The sequence below is a fragment of the Macrosteles quadrilineatus genome, unplaced genomic scaffold, assembly GCF_028750875.1.
Source record: "Macrosteles quadrilineatus isolate MER2022 unplaced genomic scaffold, UCM_ALF_1.0 Scaffold_2__2_contigs__length_208266976, whole genome shotgun sequence".
NCBI classification, from domain to species: Eukaryota; Metazoa; Arthropoda; class Insecta; order Hemiptera; family Cicadellidae; genus Macrosteles; species Macrosteles quadrilineatus.
The window spans coordinates 171652475-171680242 of NW_026542595.1; the positions used below are offsets into that span (position 1 = coordinate 171652475).

General features: G+C 36.4%; 3 protein-coding genes across 4 annotated transcripts; 1 reads left to right on the forward strand and 2 right to left on the reverse strand.

The window, feature by feature from the left end:
• Positions 1–92: 92 nt before the first annotated feature.
• On the reverse strand, positions 93–2464 carry LOC128985148 (peptidoglycan-recognition protein LE-like). Its single transcript, XM_054404529.1, has 3 exons — positions 1968–2464; positions 1319–1449; positions 93–238 (listed from the first exon to the last, which is right to left on the reverse strand). Exons 1-3 carry the CDS (start codon positions 2462–2464, stop codon positions 93–95), a joined length of 774 nt encoding a protein of 257 aa, XP_054260504.1.
• Positions 2465–4421: 1957 nt separating this feature from the next.
• Positions 4422–6861, reverse strand: LOC128986865 (kinesin-like protein KIF3B). Its single transcript, XM_054407439.1, has one exon. The coding sequence runs from the start codon at positions 6788–6790 to the stop codon at positions 4610–4612; it is 2181 nt and encodes a 726-aa protein (XP_054263414.1). The 5' UTR covers positions 6791–6861; the 3' UTR covers positions 4422–4609.
• Positions 6862–9799: 2938 nt separating this feature from the next.
• Positions 9800–27325, forward strand: LOC128986666 (histone deacetylase 8-like). 2 transcript variants are annotated; one of them, XM_054407147.1, is made up of 9 exons: positions 9800–10222; positions 11847–12027; positions 14023–14164; positions 17431–17537; positions 18215–18407; positions 24580–24752; positions 25072–25166; positions 26030–26129; positions 27244–27325. In XM_054407147.1, exons 1-9 carry the CDS (start codon positions 10064–10066, stop codon positions 27273–27275), a joined length of 1182 nt encoding a protein of 393 aa, XP_054263122.1. In that variant the 5' UTR covers positions 9800–10063; the 3' UTR covers positions 27276–27325. The 2 variants fall into 2 exon arrangements, with proteins under 2 accessions (XP_054263122.1, XP_054263123.1); XM_054407148.1 differs by lacking the exon at positions 9800–10222 and adding an exon at positions 10344–10416.
• The last annotated feature ends 443 nt before the right edge of the window (positions 27326–27768 follow it).

A 27768-nucleotide genomic window follows, 5' to 3' on the forward strand; every position in this document is an offset into this window, starting at 1 on the left:
ACTAAACAGTGAAACAATCCTTGAAGTTAAAGGGGTCCAATAACAACCCTAACAATAGAAAGATTTATTATATCAGTTTATTAAGTACAATATCAAATATCAATGGGTATATCTTTTGGTTGGTTGTAGTCTGATATCATGGTGGCATTCCACATAACATGGTTCTTGTACATTCCATTTTCCAACAAGTCAAGCAACAGTTTGAATGGTTTTGCCTCCACCGCCTTCTTAGAAAAGTCTGAAAAGATTTTGTAAGCATTAATGTAACAGACAAGACTGGATATGCAATCTATAGTCTGCATGATGGAACCTGTCCCTTCCCTTTGTTTTCTTGAGACTAGCCTGGGCCATTGGTCAGTTCCCAGATAAGCCCACTGGGTCGGTACGGCGGTCTTGGAATTTTTTAGAGAGGGTGCGCGCATTCGCGCATTGGATCAGGCATTCCGCCATCCACCTTTCACCAAAACTGAAGTCAGTTTGGGAGAGGATCTGTTAAAAGGGGGGAGAAATTGTGGTATGCATTTTTAATAGTAAAAGAAGGAATGCTAAGTTAATAAAAAGGAGGTTTTGGATTCACAACTAAAATTGATTTGTGATGAATTCCACACTTTTTTCTTAGATCTTATGGACGATGACGTTCAGTTTTTGAATACTTTTGGATTCACGACAAGATCAAAACTCTATTGCTGATGCTGGAAGCAGAATTATCTAGAGACAAAACGAATTTTTGTCATCCAGTGCAACCAAACTGAACAAGAGCACAACAGAGAACAGAGAGCAGACTGCGCAGAACGCTGCAAATGCCGTACCGACCGTCCCGAATGTCCGAAGCCTGCGCACACTGGATTGGTCGGATGGAAGTGTCCTGGAGTTCATAGCTCCAGACTTGTTTATCGAAGTGTTACTTTCATGCCCATTTGATTCAATGTTTTTAACTTTTGAAAAATCCCGTACCAACCGTACCTTTATACTATTATACTTTATACTTTATACTTTTCAATGAAATTGCGACCATACAAAGTAGGTACAAAAAATACCGACCGTACCGTACCAACCCAGTGGGCGCGAAGCTTTAGACGGAGAGTCAGAAAACAGGTTCGATCATACAGAGTGTAATAAATTATTGTTGTAGCAATTGTTGCTATAGTTCTGGCAGCCAAACCGGATCCACCAACTACCAGCTATTACGACCAGAAACACCAGAAGTCAAAGGTTTTCCTTTTCTGTTACACTCTTACTGCCTGTCAATAACTTAAAATAAACTCAAGCAAGTCATTTTTACTATTTTACGATAAAGTAAGAAAAATGTCCCACTTACCACCATAGTAACCGATGTGAGCAACTTTGAGGCACCTCCTGTCATCAGTTTCTTGATACTTGGGTATCCAAGCGCTCTCCCAAGTCCAACCCCGACCTTCATACACCAGGCCATCCCCTCCGATCAGGAAACTGCGGACAACCTAGTGTGGCCTTAGTTATAATAAAACTATTGAATGTGACACAATATGGTATCAAATTGTACTGAACATTATTGTATTTCATGAAGTACCTAAATGAACTCAGAACAACCCCACAGAGAGTTATCTTTTTTGCGAATTTCCCATATAGGGAATAAGCTATCACCGTAGGGCTTTGGAACCATAGAACACAATTCAAACTTGACAGAAGCATCAATCCCCCCCCCCCCCTACACATAAGAGTGCTATTTTTTTGCATATAGTTGAAAATCAGCTAGGTTTAATGAAGTAGGAGAACACACTGCTCTTGTCAGATTTGAACTAGCATAGTAGATAATTTAGTGAGTACCCAAATTATCTAGTATCCAACAACTACTACTGTATGTTGAATACGCTACTTTACTGAAAACCCTCGAATAACTTTCCTTACGCTGAAAGTATATTTTGTGATACATTATCAAACCATTCAAACGGATTTCTAGAACAAATAATTTTTGTTATGTGGCTTACTTGTAGACTATGTCGGCATATCCAAGGGCGATATGAGTTCGCTGGATGGTACGAAGGATTCTTATGCAATCTTCCTTCTTAGAGCAAGAACTGGTCCCTGTGTGAGTCATTAGTACAAACTTCACAGGTTCCGTGTATCGGAATAATTTCTCTGGTAACTCAATCTTGCTCCATTCGCTCCTTGGAACTATCGTTACTTCCGGTGGGCCTTTGCCTTTTCCCTTGCTCGACAAAAACTCCTTTATAGCTTCTTCCTCGTCACGTATTGCTTTTTCATCTCTTGGTTTTTCATCTGTCGGTTTTTTATCTGATGGTTTCTTATCACTTATGTTTTCGTCTTTTGATTTTTTATTTCTTGGTTTTTGATCTGTAGTCTTTTCAAATATTTCATCTTCAATGCCAAGTTTCTCCCTGACTTTGGGGTTTTCAAATCCACCTTCCATAGGCTCAAATATGTTAAGAGTTACTCCAAGTCCTTTCTTATCTTCATCGGTCATTTTTAACTGTAAATAATTTGTTAATGATAATGCTTATCTTGAAAGTTTTATTTTATTACTGAAAGAATTTTGTAAGTAAAATTTTATCATTCAATATGTATTTTATGTACGATAACAATTAAGTAACTTAGTGTTTAACTCCAGTACAAAAAATTGAATGGGTGGAAAAAGCCGACAGTTTTTTTGCTATTGTTACCAACACATGAATTTTTTTTAATCCAGCCGTGGTTTTATGTAATTCCTCTGAATGTTTAACAGATTTTAATGATTTTGAAGGTGATATGTAGGGTTAATTGTAAAGTTATTTTGCTGAAGACTTTAATACGGCCGGTTAACGGAAATCACAATCTTTGCTTGATTATTAATTGAATTTTTAATTGACACATAGTAAAATCTCACACTCACCTGTCTTGTGGTTGAAACAATCCACCTTCTTTAAATAAAGGTTTGATGTTGAATTGCTTTAGACACTAAAATATTTATCAACACAAAGATAGTTCATTCACTTTTACCAATGCAGTTTCAAAACCAGCAATAATGATAACATTATTGTTCTTGTAGAATGCACATTATTTTTATCATGTTAATAAATTAGTACTTTACCTAGATTAGAAAACGCATCGATCTAAAACCCTCAAAAAATATAAATTAATTACTGTAACGGGCATATCCCAGGGATATTCATATATAGGGTGACCGTTAAGTCTTAGGACGACTTTATAACTTTTAAACGACAAACGATATCACAACCACATTTGGTATACCGTTACTGGAAATTGTAAACTACTTTTCTGTGTACATGGTGGTCGGATATCACATTTGGGGGACGGCCCGTCGGGGGTCAGAAGAAAACTTTAATGACGGCCTATGTTGAGTTGTACATCATTTTAAAGGTCTACTTCAACTGAAAACAATGCCGCAAACCGCATTTCAAAAGGTTGATCCTGCGCAAAATGGCAGATGTTCAAAGATTTTCAAAATTATCCTATTTCTTTAAATTAAAACACTTTTTAAAATCTTTAAACAACTGTCTTTTTTTAACGGATGGTCCTTTTGAAGTACGGTTTGCAGCATTCTTCTTTGCTTAAAATTCCCTTTAAAATGATCCCCATAACTTCACATTCAGTGATCCAAATAACTCTTCAGGGCGACGGCCCACAAGGAGTCGGAAGTAAATCTTGAATGGAAGCATGAGATATGCACATCAAATTAAAGGTATTTATTAATAGAATACAATGCCGCAAACCGTACTTCAAAAGGACCATCCGTTAAAAAATGACAGTTGTTTAAAGATTTAAAAAGTGTTTTAATTTAAAGAAATTGGCTAATTTTGAAAATCTTTGAACATCTGCCATTTTGCGCAGGATCAACCTTTTGAAGTGCGGTTTGCGGCATTGTTTTCAGTTGAAGTAGACCTTTAAAATGATGTACAACTCAACATAGGCTGTCATTAAGATTTTATTCTGACCCCCGACGGGCCGTCCCCCAAAGGTGATATCCGACCACCATGTACACAGAAAAGTAGCTTACAATTTCCAGTAACGGTATACCCAATGTGGTTGTGATATCGTTTGTCGTTTAAAAGTTATAAAGTCGTCCTAAGACTTAACGGTCACCCTGTGTATGCCATGGGATTTTGGGACGTTTTGGGAACTGTATGGGATTTCCTGAGGATGTTCTGTGCTGTGTTGGGTGTTGTTTATGTTTCTATTAATAAATAATAAACACAATGTTAAAGAAATGGTTGAAACACCCTGAAATCCCATTATTCTATAAACAAGGTTTCTATTCTACTCCCTGTTAGTTTTTTGTTACATTTTGTTTTATTTCAAACTGTAAAAGAGGGCTTTATGAGAGTTATGGTGGTAGAAAGATTACACAAGTTGATAATAAAATCCATTCCTTAGTAATTATGCAAAAGATTGTCATACAAGCGACACTTTGTTGTTGCTGCAATTTATATTAAAAACCCCTCTTCACTATTCTAAGACAGCATGAAGGGTCAAAGAGCAGAGCTTGACATGAACAAGCTAAGAATATGTTTTGTCACCGTATCAAAATGAGTCTTAGTTGATTCATAAGCTATGCCATATTTACATAGAAACTGGTTTATCAATTAACAAAAACGGCACCGTTGTAACTTATTTATTTTGGAACTAAACCTCTTGCTTTTGGATAGTTTGGGGTACTTGTAGTGAACTTCTGAGTTCTACTGGATGTTTGATGGAAAATGTCTTTGAATATTAACTCCAAAGAATCCGATGAAGTTGTGGTGAATTTATGAGCACTTAAACACATTTTGGCATCAATGTCAATATCTTCTTCAAGTTGTAAGGCAGCCTTAAAAGCAGTATTCAACCTAGTTGGTAAACTTGTATTTAGATACTCTTTCGTTGTTGGAGGAGGCCTAATAAGATCTAAATCTAGGATATTGTCTCCCTTGAAATTATGAGGTTTAAGAATTCTATTGTCTTTTAGACTTTGTCTAAATCTATGTCTGGTTCTTTTTGACACATGTTCATGACTCTTATTGTTTCTGAAACATCTAGGTTTTGAAATTCCTTCAACAAACTCATAGTTTGGCTTTAGCTGCCATGAATCTAAGTTCGGATCATAATACATCCTAGGGTAAAGTTGTCTACGTTTTTCTTTTGGGATGAAATTCTCTATTATCAAGAGTTTTAGCTTGATGTCTTTCAGAATTTCTTGCTGGGTGATCTCAAGCTCTCGTCTGTCTTCATTATACTCGTCCTTCGCATCTTGTATCTCCTGGTGAATTTCTTGCAATCTAAAGTATTTTTTTGTTAAATCCTTTCTTTTATACTCGACTTCTTGTTTGAGGTTATAAAAGTCCTTTTTTATCCCTTCTGTGAATTCCTTTTCCTTTTCGATCACTTGATGAATTTCCTCTTCCCGTTCCTTAATTCGGTTTATTTTTTGATCACGCTTTTCTAGTGACTTTTTCTGTTCCTCGGTGTACTCAAGAATGTTCTTGTTTCCTACTAAGAGGTTACTTTCCATTAAATCTATTTGTTTCTTTAAGTCCATAATAGAGTCATTTTCTTTTATTTTGTTATTACCATGGCATTTTGTGACGTCAGTTATACTTTTTTGAACTGAAACTTCATTATTTCCTTTTGTTATCAAGTAATTCTTCTGTGAATCTCCAAATTCAGTTATTCTTGCATTACTATTACACAAGTTTTTCTCTGCTACTCTTTCTTGAAGCTGAGACTTAAGTATTTTTATTTCTTCTTGGTATCTTCTTATAAGAGTATCTACAGGGTTTTCATTAACTTGTGGAACATTCCTTATATTCTTTGCTCTAGATGCATAGCGTAGAGTATTTAAAGTTTCATCATAATTATAACAAGCGGGACCAATATTAGCTATCATAACAGTTTTGGAATTCCCTCCTAGAGAATCTTTCAATATACGTGTTAATTTAGAATCTCTATATGGAATGTAATTGCTTTTGTTCTCAGATAAAGCAGATATAACATTTCCCAAAGCCGATAGAGATAAATTGATTTTATTCGCTTCTTTTAGCCGGTCCCCCTCAGCACAAGTCTTATTTTGTCGCTCACTTCCAGCTAAGTCAACAAGATTCAGTTTTCCTACTCTAACTCTACCTTCAGACAAATCCTTCATCTCTACAGTGATCATAACAATCGCATGTGATCTGGAACTTCTTTCGTTTATGTCAGTCGAAGCAACAATTCTGTTTCGTCTTCCTGCTTTAATAATCTTATTTATTTCTCTTTGGCTTTTACAAACGTATGAACTTATATCTTTCACATATACCCCAGAATCTTTGCTTTCCCTAATCTCATATTTCTTGTCAATTTTCCTTTCAAGTAGATCTCTTATTTCATCTTTATATATTTCTAAATAGGATATACGAATAAGATACTGTGTATCACATGATTTAGAAATATTCTCAAAAATATTATGGAATGTTCTTGGAAGTATTCCTTTGTCGGTTTCACAGTCTGATGCCTCCATTGTGTAAGTTTTTCCTGAACCCGATTGACCAAAGACAAACACTGTTCCGTTGTACCCACTTAATACAGCATCCACTAAGGGTTGTACCATTCTATCATAAACTTCACTCTGACTAGCAGTCCCATCAAAGGTTGCATCAAATTCAAATGTTTTAGGTGGAGCTGAATTAGCTAGTCTTGGATCATAGAGTTTCACAGTGTCTGAAGGTTCAATTTTCACAACACAAGAGTAGTTTTTTGCAATTTCCTTGTCATTCATCGGTCTGCAACGTATCGCCACCTGAACCATTTCATTTCTCTGTGATATTGCATCATTATTCATTGTTGTTACTATTCCTGAATTTTCCGTATGCCTAATTATTTGGCTTATTTACAATAAAACATTTTTCTTTTGTTTTATCGTACGAAAGCTGTCAAGGAAGCTATGTAAGAGTATTCGCTAAAGAAACTAACCTTGGAAATAAATTAAATCTAGTTTCTGTGTTGTAAACAGATATTTTTTTATTGTTAAAAGAAAAAGAAAAAATTGAGCAACATATGATTCATCCAAGTTTTGCCAAAATATATCAGGTTTTATTTTTCCCACAACTGTAATTATTTGTTAAGCACCATTTTGCTTAAAGTGTTGTTGGTCTCGTTCTTGAGGTAAAAGTTTATATTAATCACGCTATATACATTTCCCCAGCTTGTGTAGCATTTTTAGGGGTTTTCATCTTAGATAATTTTATGTGGTTCGGATTCCACTATAAACTGTAGGTCCCTTGGTTGCCATTAGCTGTATGGGCTATTAATTAACAGCTGTGTCTAAGGAATGTCGGCCTTAGTCACTAACAAGACTACAAGATCGTGCCACTCATCCTACACTGCATCCCAATTCATATTTGGCTTAAAATACCTACTTTGTATGGTCGCCATTTAATAAGAAAGTATTAAAAGTAAAGTAAGTTATTAATTAGACTTCCAATTCCATTGTAAATTTTGAAGCTCATTTTCGTGTCTAGTTTATGTGCGGTGACACTGGGGGCTAGCGGCTAGTGTCGACAAAATTTTGTTTCTATTATTTTAGAGTTGTTAATTTTTATGAATTTTGCTTTCCCTATTTTTCCTACTGTTTGATCACATAACTAGAGGATGAGGAAAAATATAATGTGTAACACGAGGGCAAACAAAAGTACCTACCTTTGCTGTACTCGAGAAACTTTGCCACTTAGCACACCATGTTACGCAAATAACTATATAATTCCAACCCAATATTTTAATGAATCTAAAGAAAGTAAATACATTCTTGAATCCATTTATTATTATTTCAATATTCAATCTGTTTTAGCACGGCCACCTTAAGGGGAGCAGTGCGTGAAAATGCTCAAAAATTGACTTTTATTAAATGATGACAAAATATTGTGTATTTTGTGCTGTTTAAGAAAATATATAACACTTTATACATTGGATATTTTCTTACATAAGAAGGAATCTTTAATCCTCCATTAAGATAAATTAAGGAAACTACCAATTTTTTCGGGTTTTCCTGATTTACTAAGCTTGTACAGGTAGTTCCAGCTAAGTTGGCACTTGACCGATCGATAGAAATTCTCTACTAACGTGTGTCAAAAACATTGTCTGCAGTCATGCGGGTAGCATCAACTGTCCTCGCGGCCCGTGTGAAGGCACTGGAATGGATGAAAACACGTAATGCTATATTTATGTCTACATTAGTTAAAAGTTAGTACGTTAAACACTTCCACTTTTATAACATAAAATTATTAATAAATTTAAGCTTACCAATTTTTAATTACATACAATATTCTTTTGACTAAAAAAGACACATATATCAAATACCACTGTGATGCTAGGAAAGCTGACGACTTACTAATAAAGCAGAGTGTTTAGGTATTCCCCTAGGTTTGATAACAATACCACACTGTATTAGTTGTCCCCTATTAGTTTAGGAAGATGTTAGTCCTCTTTTTGAGGCACCAACCCCGTGAGTCAGCAGCGGAATGTTTGCAGAAAGATCTTTGCCTAGCTTCCACCCACCGGGCCTACACTGCCACGCCGTAGCGCGCCAGGCCCAAGTGCCAACTTAGCTGTAACTACCTGTAATAATCTTATCTTCAATCAAACTTCATATTTGCATTTAGGATAAAAAAAACTGAACAATTTGAGTACCCATAGTCTAATATTGTAAATAAAAATAATTTTCCCGGATTTTTGAAAGAGGGCTCTGTAGGATTCTACTGAGCCTGCCCTTCAAGGGTTCAAATGTGAATATCCGAAAGTTAGTTTTTATAAGTTTAGGTACCATTCTAAAGAAAACTACTTAACTCGTCAAGCCCAAATTTTACACAATACTTCCTGTTACCATGGTGAATAGTTTCATGCATTTTTAGAATGTTACCATTAATTTTACTTTAAAAATAAATTATTTATTATAAAAAAAACACAATTAAAAATTAGTAATTTTTATTTAATTTTACATTTAATAAACTATACCTAATTTCTTGTTTATAGTAGCATGAAATCATATAAAACAATCTAAGTAATGAATATAAAAAAAATTAAGTCAATACCTATAACGGTTTTAAAAATAAATGTACCTATCTAATCACATGTTTTCCCATAAGAATAACATGGGAGTCGTGGCGCACTGCTCCCCTTAAAAACCAGTCCAGGCCACAGCCTATGGTAGAATTGGCAACTTTGCAAGTTAGTGTTGTCTAGCGCTAGACGTCCCATTAGATAACATTAAATTCAAAATCTATTTTTGTAAATTAAATTGCAGTCAATATTTTCATAGCTCAGTAACCATTAACCAAGCTTTTGTATTCTAAAAAAATAAATAAATTACCATTAGCCGCCTACTAACAAAACAGCCTGTTGCTGTTACAACCCTACTTGCGATTTTGCCTGGAGTTAAAGGAGGCCGTGGTTTTAGACTCAATTATAATCTAAGGCACTTTTGACATCATTTTCATTCTTGACGAGATCTATAACTCTGTTATTTTAATGAGCAATAAAATTTATGATTTATACTTATTTTACAAGTGAACAATTAATTCAAGATTGTGATTTTTTTTACAGAAACGACGCGACGTGGCTTTTCTCGGATGTCTACTAGTAGCGGAGTATGTTTTATCTATGCTAGTAGTCACACATCAACATTGGTTTTTTTTCTTAGCCACTATTGTGAAACTACATGCCATTTTATTAAGCCTGCTTTAACAGCAAACTGTAGAAAGAAAAGAGTAAAAACCACTAAACCAGAGAGAAAAGATATTTAAAATGGCGGACTTTGTGTTTTGTTGTTTTTTGTTTTGATTTGAAATGTCAACCCGAAGTGTCTACAGCACTTTTTATGAATTCTAATTTATACTCACTTAAAGTTCCTAAAGATTTTGCTTAGGCCTATTTTTTCCAGTTACCCTTGTGTTCTACTAAATACTGATAAATAATTCCATTTATTAGAGTTTTTAATGAGGCCAATTTAAGTTTGATTAAGTTAGTTTTAGGTTATATCTACCTTGGCCTAACTTACACAACGTAAAGTTGATGACAAATCTAGCCTATCTGTAGGGATGTAAAAAGTAGGATCTTAAAAATGAATGATTCAAGCAAGCCTAATATTTCGACAAACGGGTCATATGGGGGCAGGAAAAAAGACTACAGCAGATGTAAATCTGAAAATGTCTGTGTTGGATTCATTTATGATGAAAACTTACTTGAAGAAACAGAGAAAATCCCAAATATAGGAGCTAGGGTATGTAATTTTTGTCTAAAAAACAAAGTATTATTGTTGTACCTGATATTTCAAATTACCGTAAGTTACTATCTTAAAGCACCAAAAGAAGTGCAAAATACACTAGGCATAGGCTACTTATTGCACTTCCAGACTTAACTTTTGGTTATTGTTTCTGACTGCCGATTCACTAATTCCTGGATGGTCTGAAGAAGGTACATCTTATCTTGTAACCCTATATACATTGCTATATAACTTTTGCTATAAAAAAGTTAGGCCTACTGTAGGCTACAGACAGTTTTAGTGATTACGGTGCTCATTCGCATTCTGTATGAAAAAAGGCCGCGCCTAGAGACCTATTGCTCGCAGCAGCTATCACGGTGATCTTAGGATGTCAAGAGGTGGAAGCGATGGCTTAAGGTTCGACCACTTCTTGCTTCGAGGAATAAGTTAAGTACATTGTAGCAGATTTACTACGGGACCTTAATGATGACGATCACGCTGACAATCCATAATTAAAACGCGAAATAAGGCGATGGTGGCTTCAAAAATGTTTTACGTATGGCCACAACACAACGCCGGTTGTCCACGGAAGAGTTAAATTAAGTTTATAGCATCCCGATCCCACGCACTGTCACTTTCCAGTCCTTCCATTGTAAACAAAGATCGCTGAGCAAAAATGCTCGCACCCAGGAGGCTACAACTGTGAACTGATGACACTAAATGCTACATATTGCAGATATGGAACTTAACTTAGGTCCATATTGATGAAAATTGAGTTAGTCCTATTTATGAGCTCAATAAGTTGCGTTTTTATCATTTTAAAAGGTAGCCTATTATAAACCATGATTCAAGCAATAGGTGATTATTACATTAATGCTACAAGGCTGGGAAGAAACTTTAGATGTTTACGATGTGAACATGATAGTATCTGCGCAAGACTTGCCGACTGACCGAATACCAAATAAGATTTTTTATACTCTAGTGGATTGCTTGATTTAAAGAACTTAGGTACCGGTAACTTAGATGCTGAGATTAGAACTGGGATCCCTGATTCTTTTTTATCCCCCATAGCTCTCATAAGACTTAACTTACCCTCCCAATATAAACAATTAATTATCGAGCTAAGAACTAACATGAAAAGCAAAACACAATACTTTGCTGCATTGATATTTAATGGGACTTTTTGAAGAATTTTGATTAGCTTAATTTGATAAATCCTCTTGAGAAGAGAGAGGAAGGCTGGAAATAAGTAGGTACCGGAACCCTATTTGTATTTTGTAAATTGTAGCCTATTTAACAAATGCTGTAACCTAATGTAGGCCTAATTTGTTAGCTAGGCCTAAGTTTTAATACAACATTATTTATTTTATTAAGTTTTTTCCAGTAACATAACCTACACATGCTTTTCAATTTGTCTTTAAACAAGGATTATTAATTTTTCACTTACCGGTACAAGGATGTAGGTAATTTTTTTTCATATTCATCTTTTGAAATAAACTAGCAAATAAATGCCAAACAGGTTCAGTAAGGAAATAAATGTTGATATTTTTATTTAGGTTTGTTGTCAAACGCTGCTCTTCAAGTTCAATCTCATAATAGGCGAAAGCACATATTAATTTACCTCTTCTCCATTGATTTCTAGAATAAAATGGTAACTGCTCTTATTGAAGCTTACAACATCATTCCTTCGATGAAATGCATCGACTCAGTCCCTGCAACAGAAGATGAATTGACAAGTTTCCATGCTCAAAGTTACATAGAATACTTGAAATCTGTCGAAGATGATGATGTGGAACCTGAGTCTCATCTTGAATTTGGATTAGGTATGTTTAAATACCATATGATTTTTTAGGCTACGGTATTACAGATTTTAACTCATCAGGAAGCTCACCAGCAGATGCTGGGGTGCTAACCCTAATGTCCTCAGAACCTCAGCTTTAGCGCTCAGTGTGTCGGCTGCAGAGTACGCTGCACCAGTATGGAAAGCATCGTTACATGCAAAAAAGGTTGACATTGCAGTCAATGACATGGCTCAGTTTGTAACAGGGTGTTTGAAACCAAACCCCGTACACAAAGTCTATCCTATCGTAGGGATCGCCCCTCCATCAATCCGACGTGATGTCGCTGCCGAAGCAGAAAGGACTAAGCAAGAGACAGACCCTCGTGACCCATTACACGGCCACCAACCTGCAGAGCGACGGCTTCGGTCCAGAAAGAGCTTTTTATCACGGACACGAGTCCTGGATGGATCACTTTCAAGAAATCGGGTGGCAAGGTGGTGGGTCACGTTGACTAACCCTCCCATACCAGCCAGGGAGTAACTGGCTCCTGGGGGAGGCCTTCATTACACGGTGTGGAAGACCCTAAATCGAATCAGGGTTGAGGTACCGAAATGCAAGACAAACATGCAGAAATGGGGTCTCTTACCAGACGAAGAAAACATCTAGTGCGTTTGTGGTGCTGTTCAGGATCCTGGCCATCTGCTGATCTGCCCACGCCTAGACCAGTCTTGCACATTAGATGATCTTTAACTAGCAAATGACAAAGCCATATCGGTAGCTAATTTTTGGAAAAGCAAAGTCTGATTTCCGGACACGGAAAGTAAGTACTAGAATCTCACTTCTACACCAATGGTGGAGAATTATTAAGCTGCGGACACCAGCAGGTAATTTTATTTGAACAAATAGTGGAACTATAATATGGTAATGTACTTAGTTTAGAGTTTGGGGTTGTTGTTCTACAAGAACTCCAAAGATCCTAACACAGAGCTAACTCTGCCTAAGGCAATCAAATACTTGAGAAATAAAGGTTTTTAAAACCTGTTAGGCAAGTAAAATTTCAGGAATTTTCATTGGTATTGAAAATTAAGTTAATTTTAAGCTTAATGCTGACAAACATATTTTTACCTTACTGCATTGTGACAGCACACTTAAATAGTTTATGATGTAAGAACTAAGAAGGTGAGTATGAGTAAACAGATTAGGCCTATATGAATGCCAAAAATTGGCAAGTTAGTTGCAAATTAGGGGTTTTTTTTAAGAGGTTGGCGGCCTCTTTTAACCTTGTCCAAATAGACTAAGCGCCCGTGCGTGGATCGTTTACAGCAAAGCAAGGAGTGAGCCGGTACAGTACAAAGGTGAACTGTACTGATAAAATGTTATCGACAGTGACCAAGATCCGAACCCACGACATCGCTGCCTTGGGCCCGAAGACTGCAACGCTACTGACTGAGCCACCGACTCACTTATATAAAAAACGGTGGTTAAAAACGGTAGTGTAGTTTTGATATGAAATTCTTCCATTAATATTGTGCTAGCTGGCCAGTACTATCCCTCGCCTGATGATCAGAAGGTTGCCAAATCAAATACCAAAAATTGGTTGCTTTCTGATTTAGTATGGCTCTATAGATGATCTCAATCAATTCTAAACTTACCGTGCATTCATATTGAGCTGACATTTGGCACCCAGGAACGTATTTCTATCATAAGCTATGATTTAAACGAATAAATCGTGTTTGTTTCCAATTTTTCCCAATCTTAATACCCCAATCCTCCCAATTAATTAATTTAATTTTCCCAATCTTCCTAAATAAAGTCTCCGTACGAAAAAACTATAAAATGCAACTAGTGTAAAAACACACTTTATAAGCTAAGAAATGACCGACTGGTGATACTCTTGATTATAAAAACAGGTGATACATTTGATATGGACTGAGTCTATTCAATTTAGGCTACGCTAACAAAGTTTAAGCTTGATACTATCGCTCATATTTTAATAAGCTGTTGTCCCTTGATCATTGGTTTGTATTGTTTACGCAGGGTATGACTGCCCTCCACTCCCAGATCTATATAGATTCGTCATTAGTATCGCCGGGGGAACGCTTACAGCTGTTAGACAGCTGACTAGTCGCAGAGTGCAAGTGGCCGTGAATTGGTGCGGTGGCTGGCATCACGCACAGAGGTCTGTCTTGTCATGTGGGTAACGCTTGATGCTATTTTTTAAAGCTTACTTTTATTTATCTTATTTTTAACAAATGAAGGTTTTTGAAAAAATATCTCCTAGCTTGTTTTATTGAAATTCCTGTTGGTCTGTGTACACACAAGCCTCCATATTGATTACATATTTGGTAGGTTGATTGAATTTAAGTTTAAATACCCCCGCCGCAGCACACCTGCAGATTAAGCGAATTTCCACTATTCAGATTGGCTTTTCACTCAAATATTTCCCTAAACTAGAAGTAAAAATGATTTTCTTTCTAAAAAATATTAGTAAAATAATCAAAGCTTAAGTTAGTATGAAATGAATAATTTTAACTCTTAGACATCCCAGAAACAAAAGAACCCTGGGCCAATTCAAGCCGCGCAGGTTTGAAGTGTACGCCACACCTTCCGGCGCAAACCACGTGATCTTTCCGTTTCTGTGCAGGTTGTTTTGTTCTTGGGATGTCTATAATCAAAACTTATCCATAACCAAGCAAACTGCAACAGTTTACTTATTATTCTTGATAAGAAAAACATAGTTAGCCTAACTCCAATTTAGGTATTTTAGAATTTTCTCTGTAACCAATAAGCATCTTACAACAATGCGTCAATAGACTAAAATATCAAACTCTATGACGATACTTACTATATGCATATCATGTTCGTCAAATTTGCGTATTGATACCCTTAGCATCATACTGTATGATGGAGGATACATTTCTAGGTTAACTGTTTGTTTCAGTTATCAGGTTACATCTCAATTTGTAGCCGATTTAAAACCTTTCATAAACTTTATCTTGATTCCAAACACTCAAATGTTTTTTAGCTTTATTCACATTTCCATCACACCCGATGTCATATTTCTATAATCTATTACCTTGATCCTTACTACGGACTTATGTATATATAAAATAATTCAAAAATATCCAATAGAAAACAATGTTTATTGAAAAAGGTTTCATAGTTGATGCCCCAGGATCTCCTAAGTCAGGTGTTTCTTGATACGTCTTTCAATTCAATTTGAAAACTTTCTAAGGTTCCTGTTGCTTAGGCTCGTGATAGGTTATGTTTCGTCAAGGTTGGGTATTTCTTGTCAAGGTTGGGTATTTTTGTCAAGGTTGGGTATTTGTTGTCAAGGTTGGGTATTTGTTGTCAAGGTTGGGTATTTGTTGTCAAGGTTGGGTATTTGTTGTCAAGATTGGGTATTTGTCTCCACATGGTGTTTCTTTTCCTTTCGTTGTTGCATTTTCAAATGTCTGCTTCATTTTTCCTTCCTCTGCAGCACCTTCACCCCCAGATGTTGTGGGGGTGGGAGAAAGGTCTTGTCAATCTATTAGAGCAGGTAACGGATGAAAGGAGCTGGTGGAGGTGGTCAATCGAATAACTTACCAATCAAATAACTGGTCCAAAATCCAACTTATTGTCACGAAAACACCCACACCTGCCAGCACCACCAGAATACGAATCACGTCCATTGCTTGTTTACTGTTCAGAAATATTCAACTAAGAGTAAATTTTTATTGATGCCACTTGTAAGATATATCTCTGTAAAATGATTTGTCTCTATGGATACTTAGTTCTTTGTTGTATTTTAATTTTGTCTATAGCAACTACTAATATATCTAATTGAAGTGAGTGGATTTTAAAATGTTTACCTACCGGTACAAATTTGTTTACCTACAAGTTTACCTTAAACTTTAATCTGATACCCCCGCCGTAGCAAACCTGCAGACTAAGCAAATTTTAACTTGTCTGATTAAATTTTTACTAAAATAAGACATACTTATTCCCAATTTAAATAACATTAGATTCAACGAGTGCTTAGGTTTGCTGCTAGGGGGAAGGTAAAACGTGTTTTTTGGCGATACGTCAATAGTTAAGGCTCAGAAAATAAATAAATTTGCCAAATTTTATCAACATACATCCATAAACAAGTAAACTACAACAGTTTTTATTTTCTCCATAAGAATAACATATGGGAATTTAAAATTACACTTTTTTTTCTCCGCAACCGTTAGGCGTACAATAGTGCTTCAATATACTAAATTATTTCTTTTTTTAAGCTTTACAAAATGGTTTAGGAAGAAATTGCAGAATTTTGTTTTTAGGGTCAAAAATGGGAAAAGCCCATTTTTACCCCATAAACCCCCGTTCCCATGGCCGGATTATGCTGGTTTGCAAACTCGCTCGAACAAACGTAGGTTTACACGTTTGTACCAAATTGGTGGTGTTTTTTTACCTCTGGGGACCTCAAAACAAAAAAGTAAATTGGTCCCGGGTCCAGGTCTTACCATGAGACCTACGGTAATAGCTTATTCCCTAAATGGGAAATTCCCTAAAAAGAGATGGCCTTCATAGCCCATTCAGAGTTGGCATAGGTGTATTTGATATTTTTAATTAAAGGCTTTTCCGCCAGGGATTTGAACTAATACGGTACTTTCGTATTGCATGGCATTCAAGTGTTTTGTCTTTGGACTATGTTGGTGCATTTTACCTCCATTTAAACTGTATTGGTTGATAGAACATTTTGTTCAGTTTTATGTTCTTAGTTCCCATAGTGAGTATACCAATGGGATCAGCTAGGGGCTGTTGATTAACGCTTACAGTTTGAAATTGTTTAATCTGTGGTGTTCGTGTATGTTATAATTTTACTTTATATGTAAGGTCAATGAATGAAAAGTTGGCTTTCTAATAAGAATGAAAATTATAAAATCATATTAGGTTTAGAAAAATTAATTTTGCATGCATGGTCACAATTAACCAGAACATTTAGTGAATGTAAAGCCAATTTGTACAATTGGATTCCTATGATAAATTTTGAGGAGAGTGTAGCTTATTGGAATTTATAAAAAACCTTTTCTTACATTCTTACCCTTTACAAATTACAATCATAGACCAATAGAATAAATAGACTGTTAAAGGAAAATTCCGATGTGCCACTAGAGTGTGCTCGGTATTCAATTCGCTGACGTCGTCGGCTACTTGCTGTATGCTACTAGCAGACACTGCAGCGGTGTGCTCCATAATTACACCTAGCAGTGTACGCCAGAACATATCCTAACCGCAGCACTGCTGTCAGTCTATATTTAATTATTTTTCTCTATGGCACAATGCTGATAATACACGGGATTCTATTAGAGTATACAAAGGTTGACATCTTGACAATAGTTAGACTACTGCACACTTGAACTACCCTTTATAATTACAAGTACTTTCTGTGACCTCATTTTACATTTTGCTTTACAGAGACGAGGCCGAGGGTTTCTGCTACATCAATGATATTGTACTTGGGATTGAAGAGCTGAGGAAAGAATTCCCTTATGTGTTATACATAGATCTCGATATACACCATGGTAAGAAAACTTCATCTTCCTACAACTTTTTCATGTATATTTACATAAATATGATTACACCATTGAGGTTACTTATTAGATAACAAAATTGTATTGCCCTATTTTGGAAGAAATAAATCTTAATTTGTCAAAGAATCTGTACGGTTTAGAGAACCATACCTGGTATTTAATTCTAAATAAGATAATTTATTTAATACTAAAAATTAGGCAGATATGTCCTGTTTACGTCGTGACATCGTCTCAAACATTCTTTAGTATATACTGGCTCACCCATGTGCAAAGCAGGCGCAGGAGTGCTGCTGCTGAAATTTATCACAGATGGATTGATTTTCTGCAGCATCTTAAACAAGCACCTGTACAATGAAGATGGTTATCTCTTGTCTAAGTCTAGTAATCTCACGCTACTCTTGTCTAGTCCAGTTTGCAATATTTTTATTTAATATTTCATCAGCCTTTCAATGACGATGGAATGGGTTAAAAATCTTGGCTAGACCAAAATTTAAATTTGTATTATACAATCCAGATACAGGAAAAACCAGTAAAAGCATCGGTAACCTATCATCGATGTAAAAACATTTAGCATCAATAGAAAAATCTGTTATTGATGCTCATCCCAAATGCACAGGCTACAGGCATGTGCAGGAGCAAAGATGTTAAAAGTTCTTATGGTTGCCTAGGTAACGGAGTGGAGAACGCATACAGCTACACCAGGAGAGTGTTGACTCTGTCTTTCCACAAGTATGAGCCGGGGTTCTATCCGACGACAGGAGCTCTAACAGACAGAGGCGAGGGTCCTGGGATCCACTACGCAGTCAACGTCCCTCTCAAGGAAGGGCTCACAGACTCGGACCTCATACTGCTGTTTGATAAGTTAGTGTTTGAATCAGTCTTTACTTGTATTGAATAATTTCCAGTGGGGAGGAGGATTTTGCCTTATTTTTACAGTAATCTAATAAAATTGCCGTTATATCACATTTAATGTCGTTTCAGAGTGAAAGAGTGACAAAAGAAAAAAATTATTTCGCTCGACATTTCTTACACGCCATCCTAATTTAAACGATCCATACCGTTTAACTAGCGATAGTAGTAGTATTGTTGTGAATAACTGAACCTTTTTAGAAAATAAGGCTTTAATAAACTTAAATTGTTACATAGTTGTCAAGGTAAACAAATCTCTAATACAAACAACAAGTAAATAAATACTTCAGCTGATTACTAAAAACAGTAATTCATAACATTCTCCCCCTCAAAATTTAAACAATGTAATCAGCGAGGTAACTTGGTGGTTTTCTTGATCTTTTCGGCCTTTCTAGAGGTTGGTTTTCTTCAGAGTCTTGTTCAGGAATGAAGTTCGGTTGATAATCATCATTTGGTTGATACTCATGGTCTTGGATATCAAATGGAGTGACATTCTGTTCTGGATTGACATTTGGATCTGGATTAATGCTCGGCTCTGGAATGACATGTGGTTGTGATTCATCTGTCACCAGTTGAGGATTTTCTTTTAGCGTTGGAAGGACTTGGTCTTCTAGTAGACTTACATCCCCCCTTGGAGAAAGGTGCTTGAGGGATACAGTTGACTTTCTTCCATCATTGTGTTTAACCAAGGCATAATGAGGGTTAGCATCCATCAGTTCTACGACATGTGGTTGTGATTCATCTGTCACCAGTTGAGGATTTTCTTTTAGCGTTGGAAGGACTTGGTCTTCTAGTAGACTTACATCCCCCCTTGGAGAAAGGTGCTTGAGGACATATCACTGCAGGGATATGCGAAAGGGAAGCGTGAATATTCATCGATTATAGTCAATAGATATCGATTACGTGTGCAAGATGGCAAAGGACCCTTAAAATCTACATTTAGTCGCTCAAAAGGTTTTGTGGCCTTGATCAGGTGAGCATTTGTAGTTTTGTAGAAACGAGGTTTAATCTCTGCACACATTGGGCATTTGTTAGCGAATTTCCTTAAAGGGAAGTAGCTATTACCGTAGGTCTCATGGTAAGACCTAAGCCCGGGACCGGTTTACTTTTTCATTTTGATGTCCCCAGAGGCCAAAAACACCATTCGTTCAAATTTTTATATATCTAAAAATCCATCCACGATAACTTGAGTAATTTTTGTCCGATTTTGATAAAATTTGGTTTGAAGGTGTAAGGCGGGATAAACTTGAATGAGTTCGCGAACCAGCATGATCGGATTATGGGAACGGGGGTTTATGGGGGGTTTTATGGGGTAAAAATAGGTTTTTCCCATTTTTGACCCTAAAAACACGAAATTTCACAATTTATTTTTAAACCATTTTGTAGAGCTTAAAAAAACAAATAATTTAGTATATTGAAGCGTTATTATGCGCCTAATTGTTACGGAGAAAATTTAAAAAAATTGTAATTTTAAAATTCCCATGTTATTCTTATGGAGAATAAGTCAACTGTTGTAGTTTGCTTGTTTATGAACATATTTTGATCAAATTTGGAAAATACATTAATTTCTTACTAAACCACAGTACCTTTTAACATTTTTCATTAAAAAAAACTTTTTTACCCTCCCTGTTGCAGCAAACCTAAGTACTCATTAAACGAATTCTGTTTAAATAGGGAATAAATGTGATATTTTTAAGGAGACATTTTAGTTTAAATCCAATCAGGCAAATGGAAATTCGCTAAGTCTGCAGGTTTGCTGCGGCGGGGGTATTTGTCATTGTTTTAACATCCTCAACTGAGTAAGGGAGGTTTTTACTTTTTACCCAGTGGTACATCCTAGTGATTCCAGGGTGGCAAAGTGACTGGTGAAGTGCAAAAAGCTTGTCATCACAATTTATGTTTGTGACAGCTCCACAAACGCGTGAAAATGCATCTGCGGTGATGTTTTCTTTGCCTGGTCTGTACTGTATGTCAAAAGAATAAGGTGACAACTCAAGACGCCATCTAGTGATTTTCTCATTCTTTATTTTACTAGTATGCCGACTGTTGAACACAAACGACAAAGCCTGTTGATCGGTGATTAATAGAAAATGTCGCCCAATGAGGAAATGTCTCCACTTCTTTAGAGATTCGACTATGGCTAGGGCTTCCTTCTCAATAGAGGAATGACGTTTTTCACAATCGGTCAATGTTTTTGAAAAGAAAGCGACAGGTCTACCCTTTTGACTTAAGGTTGCAGCGATAGCAAAGTCAGATGCATCTGTTTCCACAACTAATGGAGAAAGATCATCAATCACGGTAAGTATTGATTTTCCTATGTCTTGTTTAATTTCCTGAAAAGCCAAAGCTGGCAAAGATGAGGGCAATATAGGAAAAGATTTGCAATCAATCAGAGGCCGAATCTTGTTTGAGAACTTGGGAACCCACTTTGAGTAGTGAGAAAATATTCCTAATGCACGTTTTAATTGAGATGCATTAACTGGCAATGGCAAATCTAACAAGGGTTTCAGACACTCTGGATCTGCTTGCATAGACTGGTAGCGAATTTGATATCCTAAGATTGATATTGTGTCTTGAGAAAATTTGCTCTTCTCATTGTTTAGAGTAATATTATATTTCTTAGCTACCTTTAAGAATTTATTCAGCCTTTCATCATGTTCTGACTGAGTTTTTCCGGCTACGGTTATGTCATCAATGAAAGCCCACACCCCTTCTAGTTCTTCAGTGGAAATAATCTTATCAATCGTGCGCTGAAAAGCAGACACACCATTTGTCACACCAAATGGAACCCTACAGAACTGATAAAGTTTTCCAGCTGCCTCAAATGCTGTGAAGCATTTTTCATGTTCCGATATTGGTATTTGATGGTAAGCCTCCTTTAAATCTATAGTACTGAATACTTTATTTTCTGCTATTTTTCTAGCTATGTTTTCAATATTAGGCAAGGGGTAGGCATCTAATAGGGTAAACTTATTTATAGTTTGACTATAATCTATTACTAATCGCTTTTTATGAGATGAGCTTTTGGTAACAAGCACTTGTGCACACCAGGGAGATGAACTTTCTTCAATTATACCACTTTGAAGGAGTTTTTGCACTTCAGAGTTGATGAACTTTTCATCATCATTAGAATACCTACGAGACTTAGTTGCAATGGGCTTGCAGTCAGGTGATAGATTATGAAAAAGGCATGGTGGTTCCACAGAAGCACAGGCAACATTACAAATGGACAGAGGTAACTTATCTCCTCCAAAATCTAGGTTCACTGAAGAATGCAGTTTCATTATATCATGACCAACCAATATGTCAGTGCACAGATTGTCAATAACAAACAGTTGTACTCTCTCATAGTTATGGTCAGAGAACTCTAAGTTCACATTAACATAACCTTTTATGGGTGACTTTAGGTTTGTGGAAGCCATAGATACCTGTTTCCGTTCTGGAATTACATGAAAACCATTTTCAATTACCACAGCTCGGTTTATAAAACTATCGGTACTTCCAGTATCAACCAAAACTTCAACAGGTATTTTATTTGCATAACCCCGCACAACTGCTTTTGACAGTCCATTGGAGGCAGCTGCACATGAAAGCGTGGTTACTACCAAAGAAGAGGCATTAAAGGTCTTACCTTGAGTTTTCACCAACCTGCATACCTTCACAAAATGTCCCCTTTTCTTACAACCAGAGCAAGTAGCATCTTTGGCAGGACAGTCGTTTCGAGTAAAATGACGCCTGCCACCGCAGTAGAAACACTTCTGTTTAAAGTTTTTTGCTACAGAAGCTGAAGTAGGAGACTCTTCAGGATCTATATTTTCATCCAGTTGATCTGGTAGTGTTGATGAAGTGTTGCAATATGTGACTTCAATTTGGTTTGAAGATCCATATGCTTCACAGCTCTTCTGTGCAGACTCAAGTGAACGTGAAATGTCCTCAGCTTCTTTTAATGTCAAGGACGGTTTTTCTGGTAGTCTTTGTCGAATATGGGGGTTCATAATTCCACTTATAAAGGCATCTCTAACGGCTTCATCTCGATAAGTATTTCCATCTATGGCACAAAAATTGCAATCCTTACTTAGAAGTTTAAGTTCTTGTAGATACTTGTCTATGTTTTCTTCTTTCTTCTGCTTGCGGTTTGCTAGCATGTGTCGAGCATAAATTTCATTCTTCTTAGGATTATAAATAGTTTGCAAAATTTCAACTGCTGACTTAAACGTGGAACATTCAGAAATATACTCGTAGACATTGTAAGAAAGAAAATTAATCAACACGTTAAGTTTCTTCTCTTCAGTAACTGCTGAGTCAGATATGAAATTTTCAAGTGTCCTGAACCAGTGTTTGAATGCTCTACTTGCAGAAGGATTTTCAGGATTAATATCAAACCTGTCTGGTTTTAAAAGTTTTTCCATTTTGATTTTGATTATTTAATTATTTTAATAAATTTAAGTTTATTAAATTTGTTGTGAATAACTGAACCTTTTTAGAAAATAAGGCTTTAATAAACTTAAATTGTTACATAGTTGTCAAGGTAAACAAATCTCTAATACAAACAACAAGTAAATAAATACTTCAGCTGATTACTAAAAACAGTAATTCATAACAAGTATTTATCCCATTTCCATATTAAAGTTGAAGCCAGTTTTCAGATGAAAATTAGCATAATTGAATTAACACATTGCGTGCGTGTTACCGCCCGGGCGGTAGGTCCGCGCTCCGCCACGCTGCGGAGCGGTAGTGTGAACCCGCCAAACTTATTCGGTTTGAGTGCAGCCGCACTCCGGGGTAGGTCGGAGTATTTTTTCCGTGCTTCGTGTATGGCAGTGGTAGTTTTGTAGTGCAATCCGTTTGTAATTATCGTTACTCGTTCCGAAACTATACCTGGTGGATTTTGACTCACTCATTCCGTTTGTTAACTGTAATTTTGTGCTATATTAGTGTGTTTTATTGTTAAATAATGGCATCTACTGTGGGTGTTTAGCAAACTACGTCGACTCTTGTCATGAAACAATACATTACCATACGTTATTTGATATTCGTCATACCAAAATATGAAAGCCAAACACCCGGCAATCGGGTTTGTTCGACGCTGCGGGCTGCGCCGCACTGGGGCTATGCCTGCTATTTGATGGGCCGCAGTAAACGTGTTAAGCCACTGACAGAGGGAGTTGATTTCAATTACTGATTCTGTAGAATATGTTAACTTATCAACCAATTGAAACTGAAATAACAACTTACTGTTAGTTAACTATATCATAGCACCTTGTGTCACATCAAGTATAAAAGTCAAAGGATAGAAAAATTGGAGGGAATGGTAAGAATATAACTTTAACTGTAGCACACTCTTTGAAGGAATAGCTTATCTAACTACAGTAGAACTCCAAATATCCAAATTGTCGATTATCCGAATCCTTAATTTAAGCCATAATCGCATCAAAATCTCCTGCTGTCAAGTAGACATCATCGTTGTCTCCTGCGGTCATGAAAATCATCATAGATTCCCCCAAGCTCAGAAAAATCTGAAACATCTTCTGCGGTCTTTTAAACATCATTGTCGTCTCCTGAGGTTACGGGAAAACATCATCGTCCTTCGCAATAACGGCAAAAGCATGAATTTTTCGATTGCAAAATATTTGCAGACACATTCTGCCATCGAGATATTAAAAGCTTGACTTAATTCGGCCTTTCTTCTATAAAATACCTCACAATTTGGCAAGAATCCAATCGGCCAAATGTTTGAATATTCAAAAATAAGGTTCGGTCCCTATTGATTTGGATAGATAGTTGAAGTTGTACTCTATGTTGTAGTATTTGAATAAAAATGGTTACAGTTGATTAATATGAATAGGATGTCTTTTGTATCCTAAAATAGAAATTGCCTTTTCCCTGTAGTATTCAGGCAATAGATTTATCAACAATTAACTGATCCACAATAATCACATACTGTTCCTTCGAAAATGAGTTGAAAACTTTCTTATTAACTTATAGGCAATTGCTAATAGCTGATTCTGTAGCCACAATCACTTCAGGCATACCTCTCTAGCACCAATCACCCCTTAGTTACAGTGCAGTTTTTTAGTTTATTAATTTTCACAAAAGTGTTTCTAAAGCCTGATACCTGTGACAGGATAGCTGTGGTAGCCAAGACCAGGTATTGTCCAGATGCTGTGGTGGTGCAGTGTGGGGCAGATGGCCTCACAGGAGACCCTGTAGGTAACTGGAACCTGACTCCTGTAGGACTAGGTCACTGTTTGTCTACAGTCTTGTCCTGGAAACTTCCCACCCTGGTGCTCGGCGGAGGTTAGTATCGCCACTACTTACTTATTTTAAATTTGATGAATGTGACTTTAAATTAGGCCTAATGTATAGTCCCACTTATCAAAACTAATTGGGTGTGAACCCTGTTTAGATAAGATGGAATTTGGGATGATTGGATTTATTTAATACCTAATATCAACGTTAAAAGTTTTGACTGTTAAGTGGTAATATCAATTGTTGGGGGAAAGCTGTCATGATGTTGCTGCCGAGTTCATAAGTAGAAGCAGCCAGTGATACTAAGCACACGTGACACGTTGCACTCGTTGTATATTTAAGTTTAACGTAATTTTGTGACATGCAGGAGGATACAACAAGGCCAACACAGCTCGTTGTTGGACTTATCTCACATCTGTCATATGCAACAAGAAACTACCAGATGAAATACCAGACAATCCTGTAAGTAGGTTATTTCAGACATGTTAAACTTTATATAGGCCTATTTGTAGGCATGAAACTTTTTCTGTTTAAGTAGGCGGGTTTCCTAGCTGCCTTATGACTTCAGAGTTCCAAATTTCACACAAGTGTTTTAGTGTTTCCCCGAATATTTCAGGTCACAGCCCCTACCGAACTTGGCAATAAGGAAAATGACTGTATCTGACCCTTGTGCTGTGAGTTGGTACTGAAAAACGCAGCCAGGAAAATTTGCTTTATGCCACATAATACTAGGCATTGATATTAACTCTGACCTGTTAGTTTCCTCGTTAAAAATTGGTCAAGTATTAAAGTCAATTACTCTGTAATTTATTAACCCCAGTCTATTATTGCTGGATAGGTAAAGTTTAGCAATTAAGAGTGTAGTATTTTTTTTAGACAATCGATAGGAGATAAATGGATGTATCCACTAGTCACAGTAGTCACCATTTTAATCATTGTTTCTTTGTCTAATGGGTTTTCGTTTTTACCCTTACACCCCAGTGAGGGTTCCAAGGGAAGGGCTACAGTGGCTACAGCCCCTCCTATTGTTTTTTTCAAATGGAAAAATAAATGTAAACATATTTTGTCTTCTAAAAACGTAACAGAGGTTTTTGGACACAGTTTTAGATGTAAAAATGGCTTTGGGAATTCAGAAAACTGCTTATAAATACAAAAAATTTCAGTAGAGGTCCTCTAGACCTAACCTTCTTTTCTTGGTGGGGGGGTTTGTGGCATACCCCTTTAAGGTAGCCCTCCCTTTACAAGGTCGCAAAACCGCCACCCTTACCCTTATCAGTCTCTTAAAGTTTTCAACCAAGAGAATAAGCTTTAACACTCGTTTACAGTATTTTTCAGAATTCGGACCAGGATTTGATCTGGAGATTCTACCCAGCAATGCACCTAATATGAACAAAAACCTGGATCAACTCATAGATGCTCTCTTAGGTGAGTAGAGTTGTGAATGACGCTACAATTTTGTAAACTAACCCTTACTGTGATCTTGATCTTAAAGATTTGTCAATGGTCACCTTATGAATTTGTAAATTTATAATTTCTTGAAAAGTGTTTTAGTTGATTGTCTGTTTGATCTAATAAACGGGATCCTTTTTTTTTTGTCAGCCAATTATTCTCATATGATGATGGAATGTGGGTGTATGTAGCGTTATGTAATGACCGTGATGATGTGATACGGTACTGTGAGACTTATTTAAGCATGCTGATTCTGCTACCAAATGATTTACATGAAAGACGTGTTGGGGACCAGAGGATGGAGATCTTTTACCCAGGCCGGAAGCTTGCATAGCCAGCTTTGATTTATACAACTAATTTACTTAAACTGAGATGAAATGTGGAAACTTACTGGGGAAAACGTGTTACCCTTTTCATGTTGTTACCTGTTTCATGGCCTTCAGCCTTGGACGGTAATTAATTAATTCCTACACAACCAATGTCGGGACGACTGTTGTAGGTCTCTCCCCTTTTGTTTGCTAACTAGCCTGACATTACTAGGGTATTTAATTCCTAACATATATAATTATTCTAGGGACTTAGCCATTTATGTAGGGTTCCAGATGATCAATTTTCAGAGTCAGATTCTTGAGAGGACCGGCGAATAAGTGGGAAGAGAATTGGAAATGTAGGTGGGGGAAGGCGTTCGCTTGCTTGCGGTGGGCTGACGAGTTTGTTATGCAGCCCTGCCATGCGAAGCGCTGACACTATAAGAAATATAGCGTGTCGCTATGCGTCACAAGTCCAGGGATTATATTGAATTATTAAAGGATTATAAAAGACTAGTTCTTGTCAAGTTCACAAGGTTGACATTCATTACGTCAGTGACAACTTCTGTAAATTCACCCTACTCATGAGAACTAAGTTGCCTTCTACCTCTAGACAGAAGGAGCTCTTGGTTGAGTGGATCATTGTCGCTTTATCTTATATTTTGGTTACACTGGTGGTATTTTATTCCATTTGTTATATTATTCCATCTTTATTTTTTTGTATCTTTCTTTTTCAGTGTATTTACTAAATAAAAGTTAGACATGTGTTTTGTTTGTTTTAGAAAACTTGGCTGATATTGAAGATCAGCATTGAAACCAATCACTGTGATAAAATACTGTGAAAAAAAAATATAAAAAAATGTTGTAAGGTTTATTTTTTTGGTATCATTAACACCCAATGTGTTTTCAAGCAGAACCAAGGAGTCAGACCAAAATGGCAAAATGAAATCCACCTGATTATTTGCTACCTAGTACCATAAAAATATATATAACGGTCTTTTATAAGTTTGGATCAAAAGCGTTCAAAATGAAGAGCGGTTTTGTGAAAGAGCTATCCTCTCACTCTAAAGCGAACCACATTAATAATATAGGCTAAACAGTATCATTTTGAAGAGAATGGATGAGGATGAAGAGTTAAAGTGTACAAGTAAATCGGTTCAGAAATGAAAAATGGTGACAGCACTGCATATTCAATGGAATTTCTGAATTCTCTCTTTAAATGTCCAGAGTACCAACACAGGTTATAGAGTTGAAGGTTGAAGGCTGTGCTGGTTCTGCTCATGTGCAATCTGGATGAACCGACACTG

Excerpts from the sequence above, each read along its gene's own strand:
- LOC128985148 (XM_054404529.1), bottom strand. The coding sequence starts at position 2,464 with ATGACCGATGAAGATAAGAAAGGACTTGGAGTAACTCTTAACATATTT. Across the intron at positions 1,450-1,967 it reads TATGCCGACATAGTCTACAA|TTTCCTGATCGGAGGGGATG; the intron begins GTAAGCCACATA and ends GGTTGTCCGCAG. Across the intron at positions 239-1,318 it reads TCACATCGGTTACTATGGTG|ACTTTTCTAAGAAGGCGGTG; the intron begins GTAAGTGGGACA and ends AAATCTTTTCAG.
- LOC128986865 (XM_054407439.1), bottom strand. The coding sequence starts at position 6,790 with ATGAATAATGATGCAATATCACAGAGAAATGAAATGGTTCAGGTGGCG.
- LOC128986666 (XM_054407147.1), top strand. The coding sequence starts at position 10,064 with ATGAATGATTCAAGCAAGCCTAATATTTCGACAAACGGGTCATATGGG. Across the intron at positions 12,028-14,022 it reads TCATCTTGAATTTGGATTAG|GGTATGACTGCCCTCCACTC; the intron begins GTATGTTTAAAT and ends TTGTTTACGCAG. Across the intron at positions 18,408-24,579 it reads CTCATACTGCTGTTTGATAA|GATAGCTGTGGTAGCCAAGA; the intron begins GTTAGTGTTTGA and ends TACCTGTGACAG.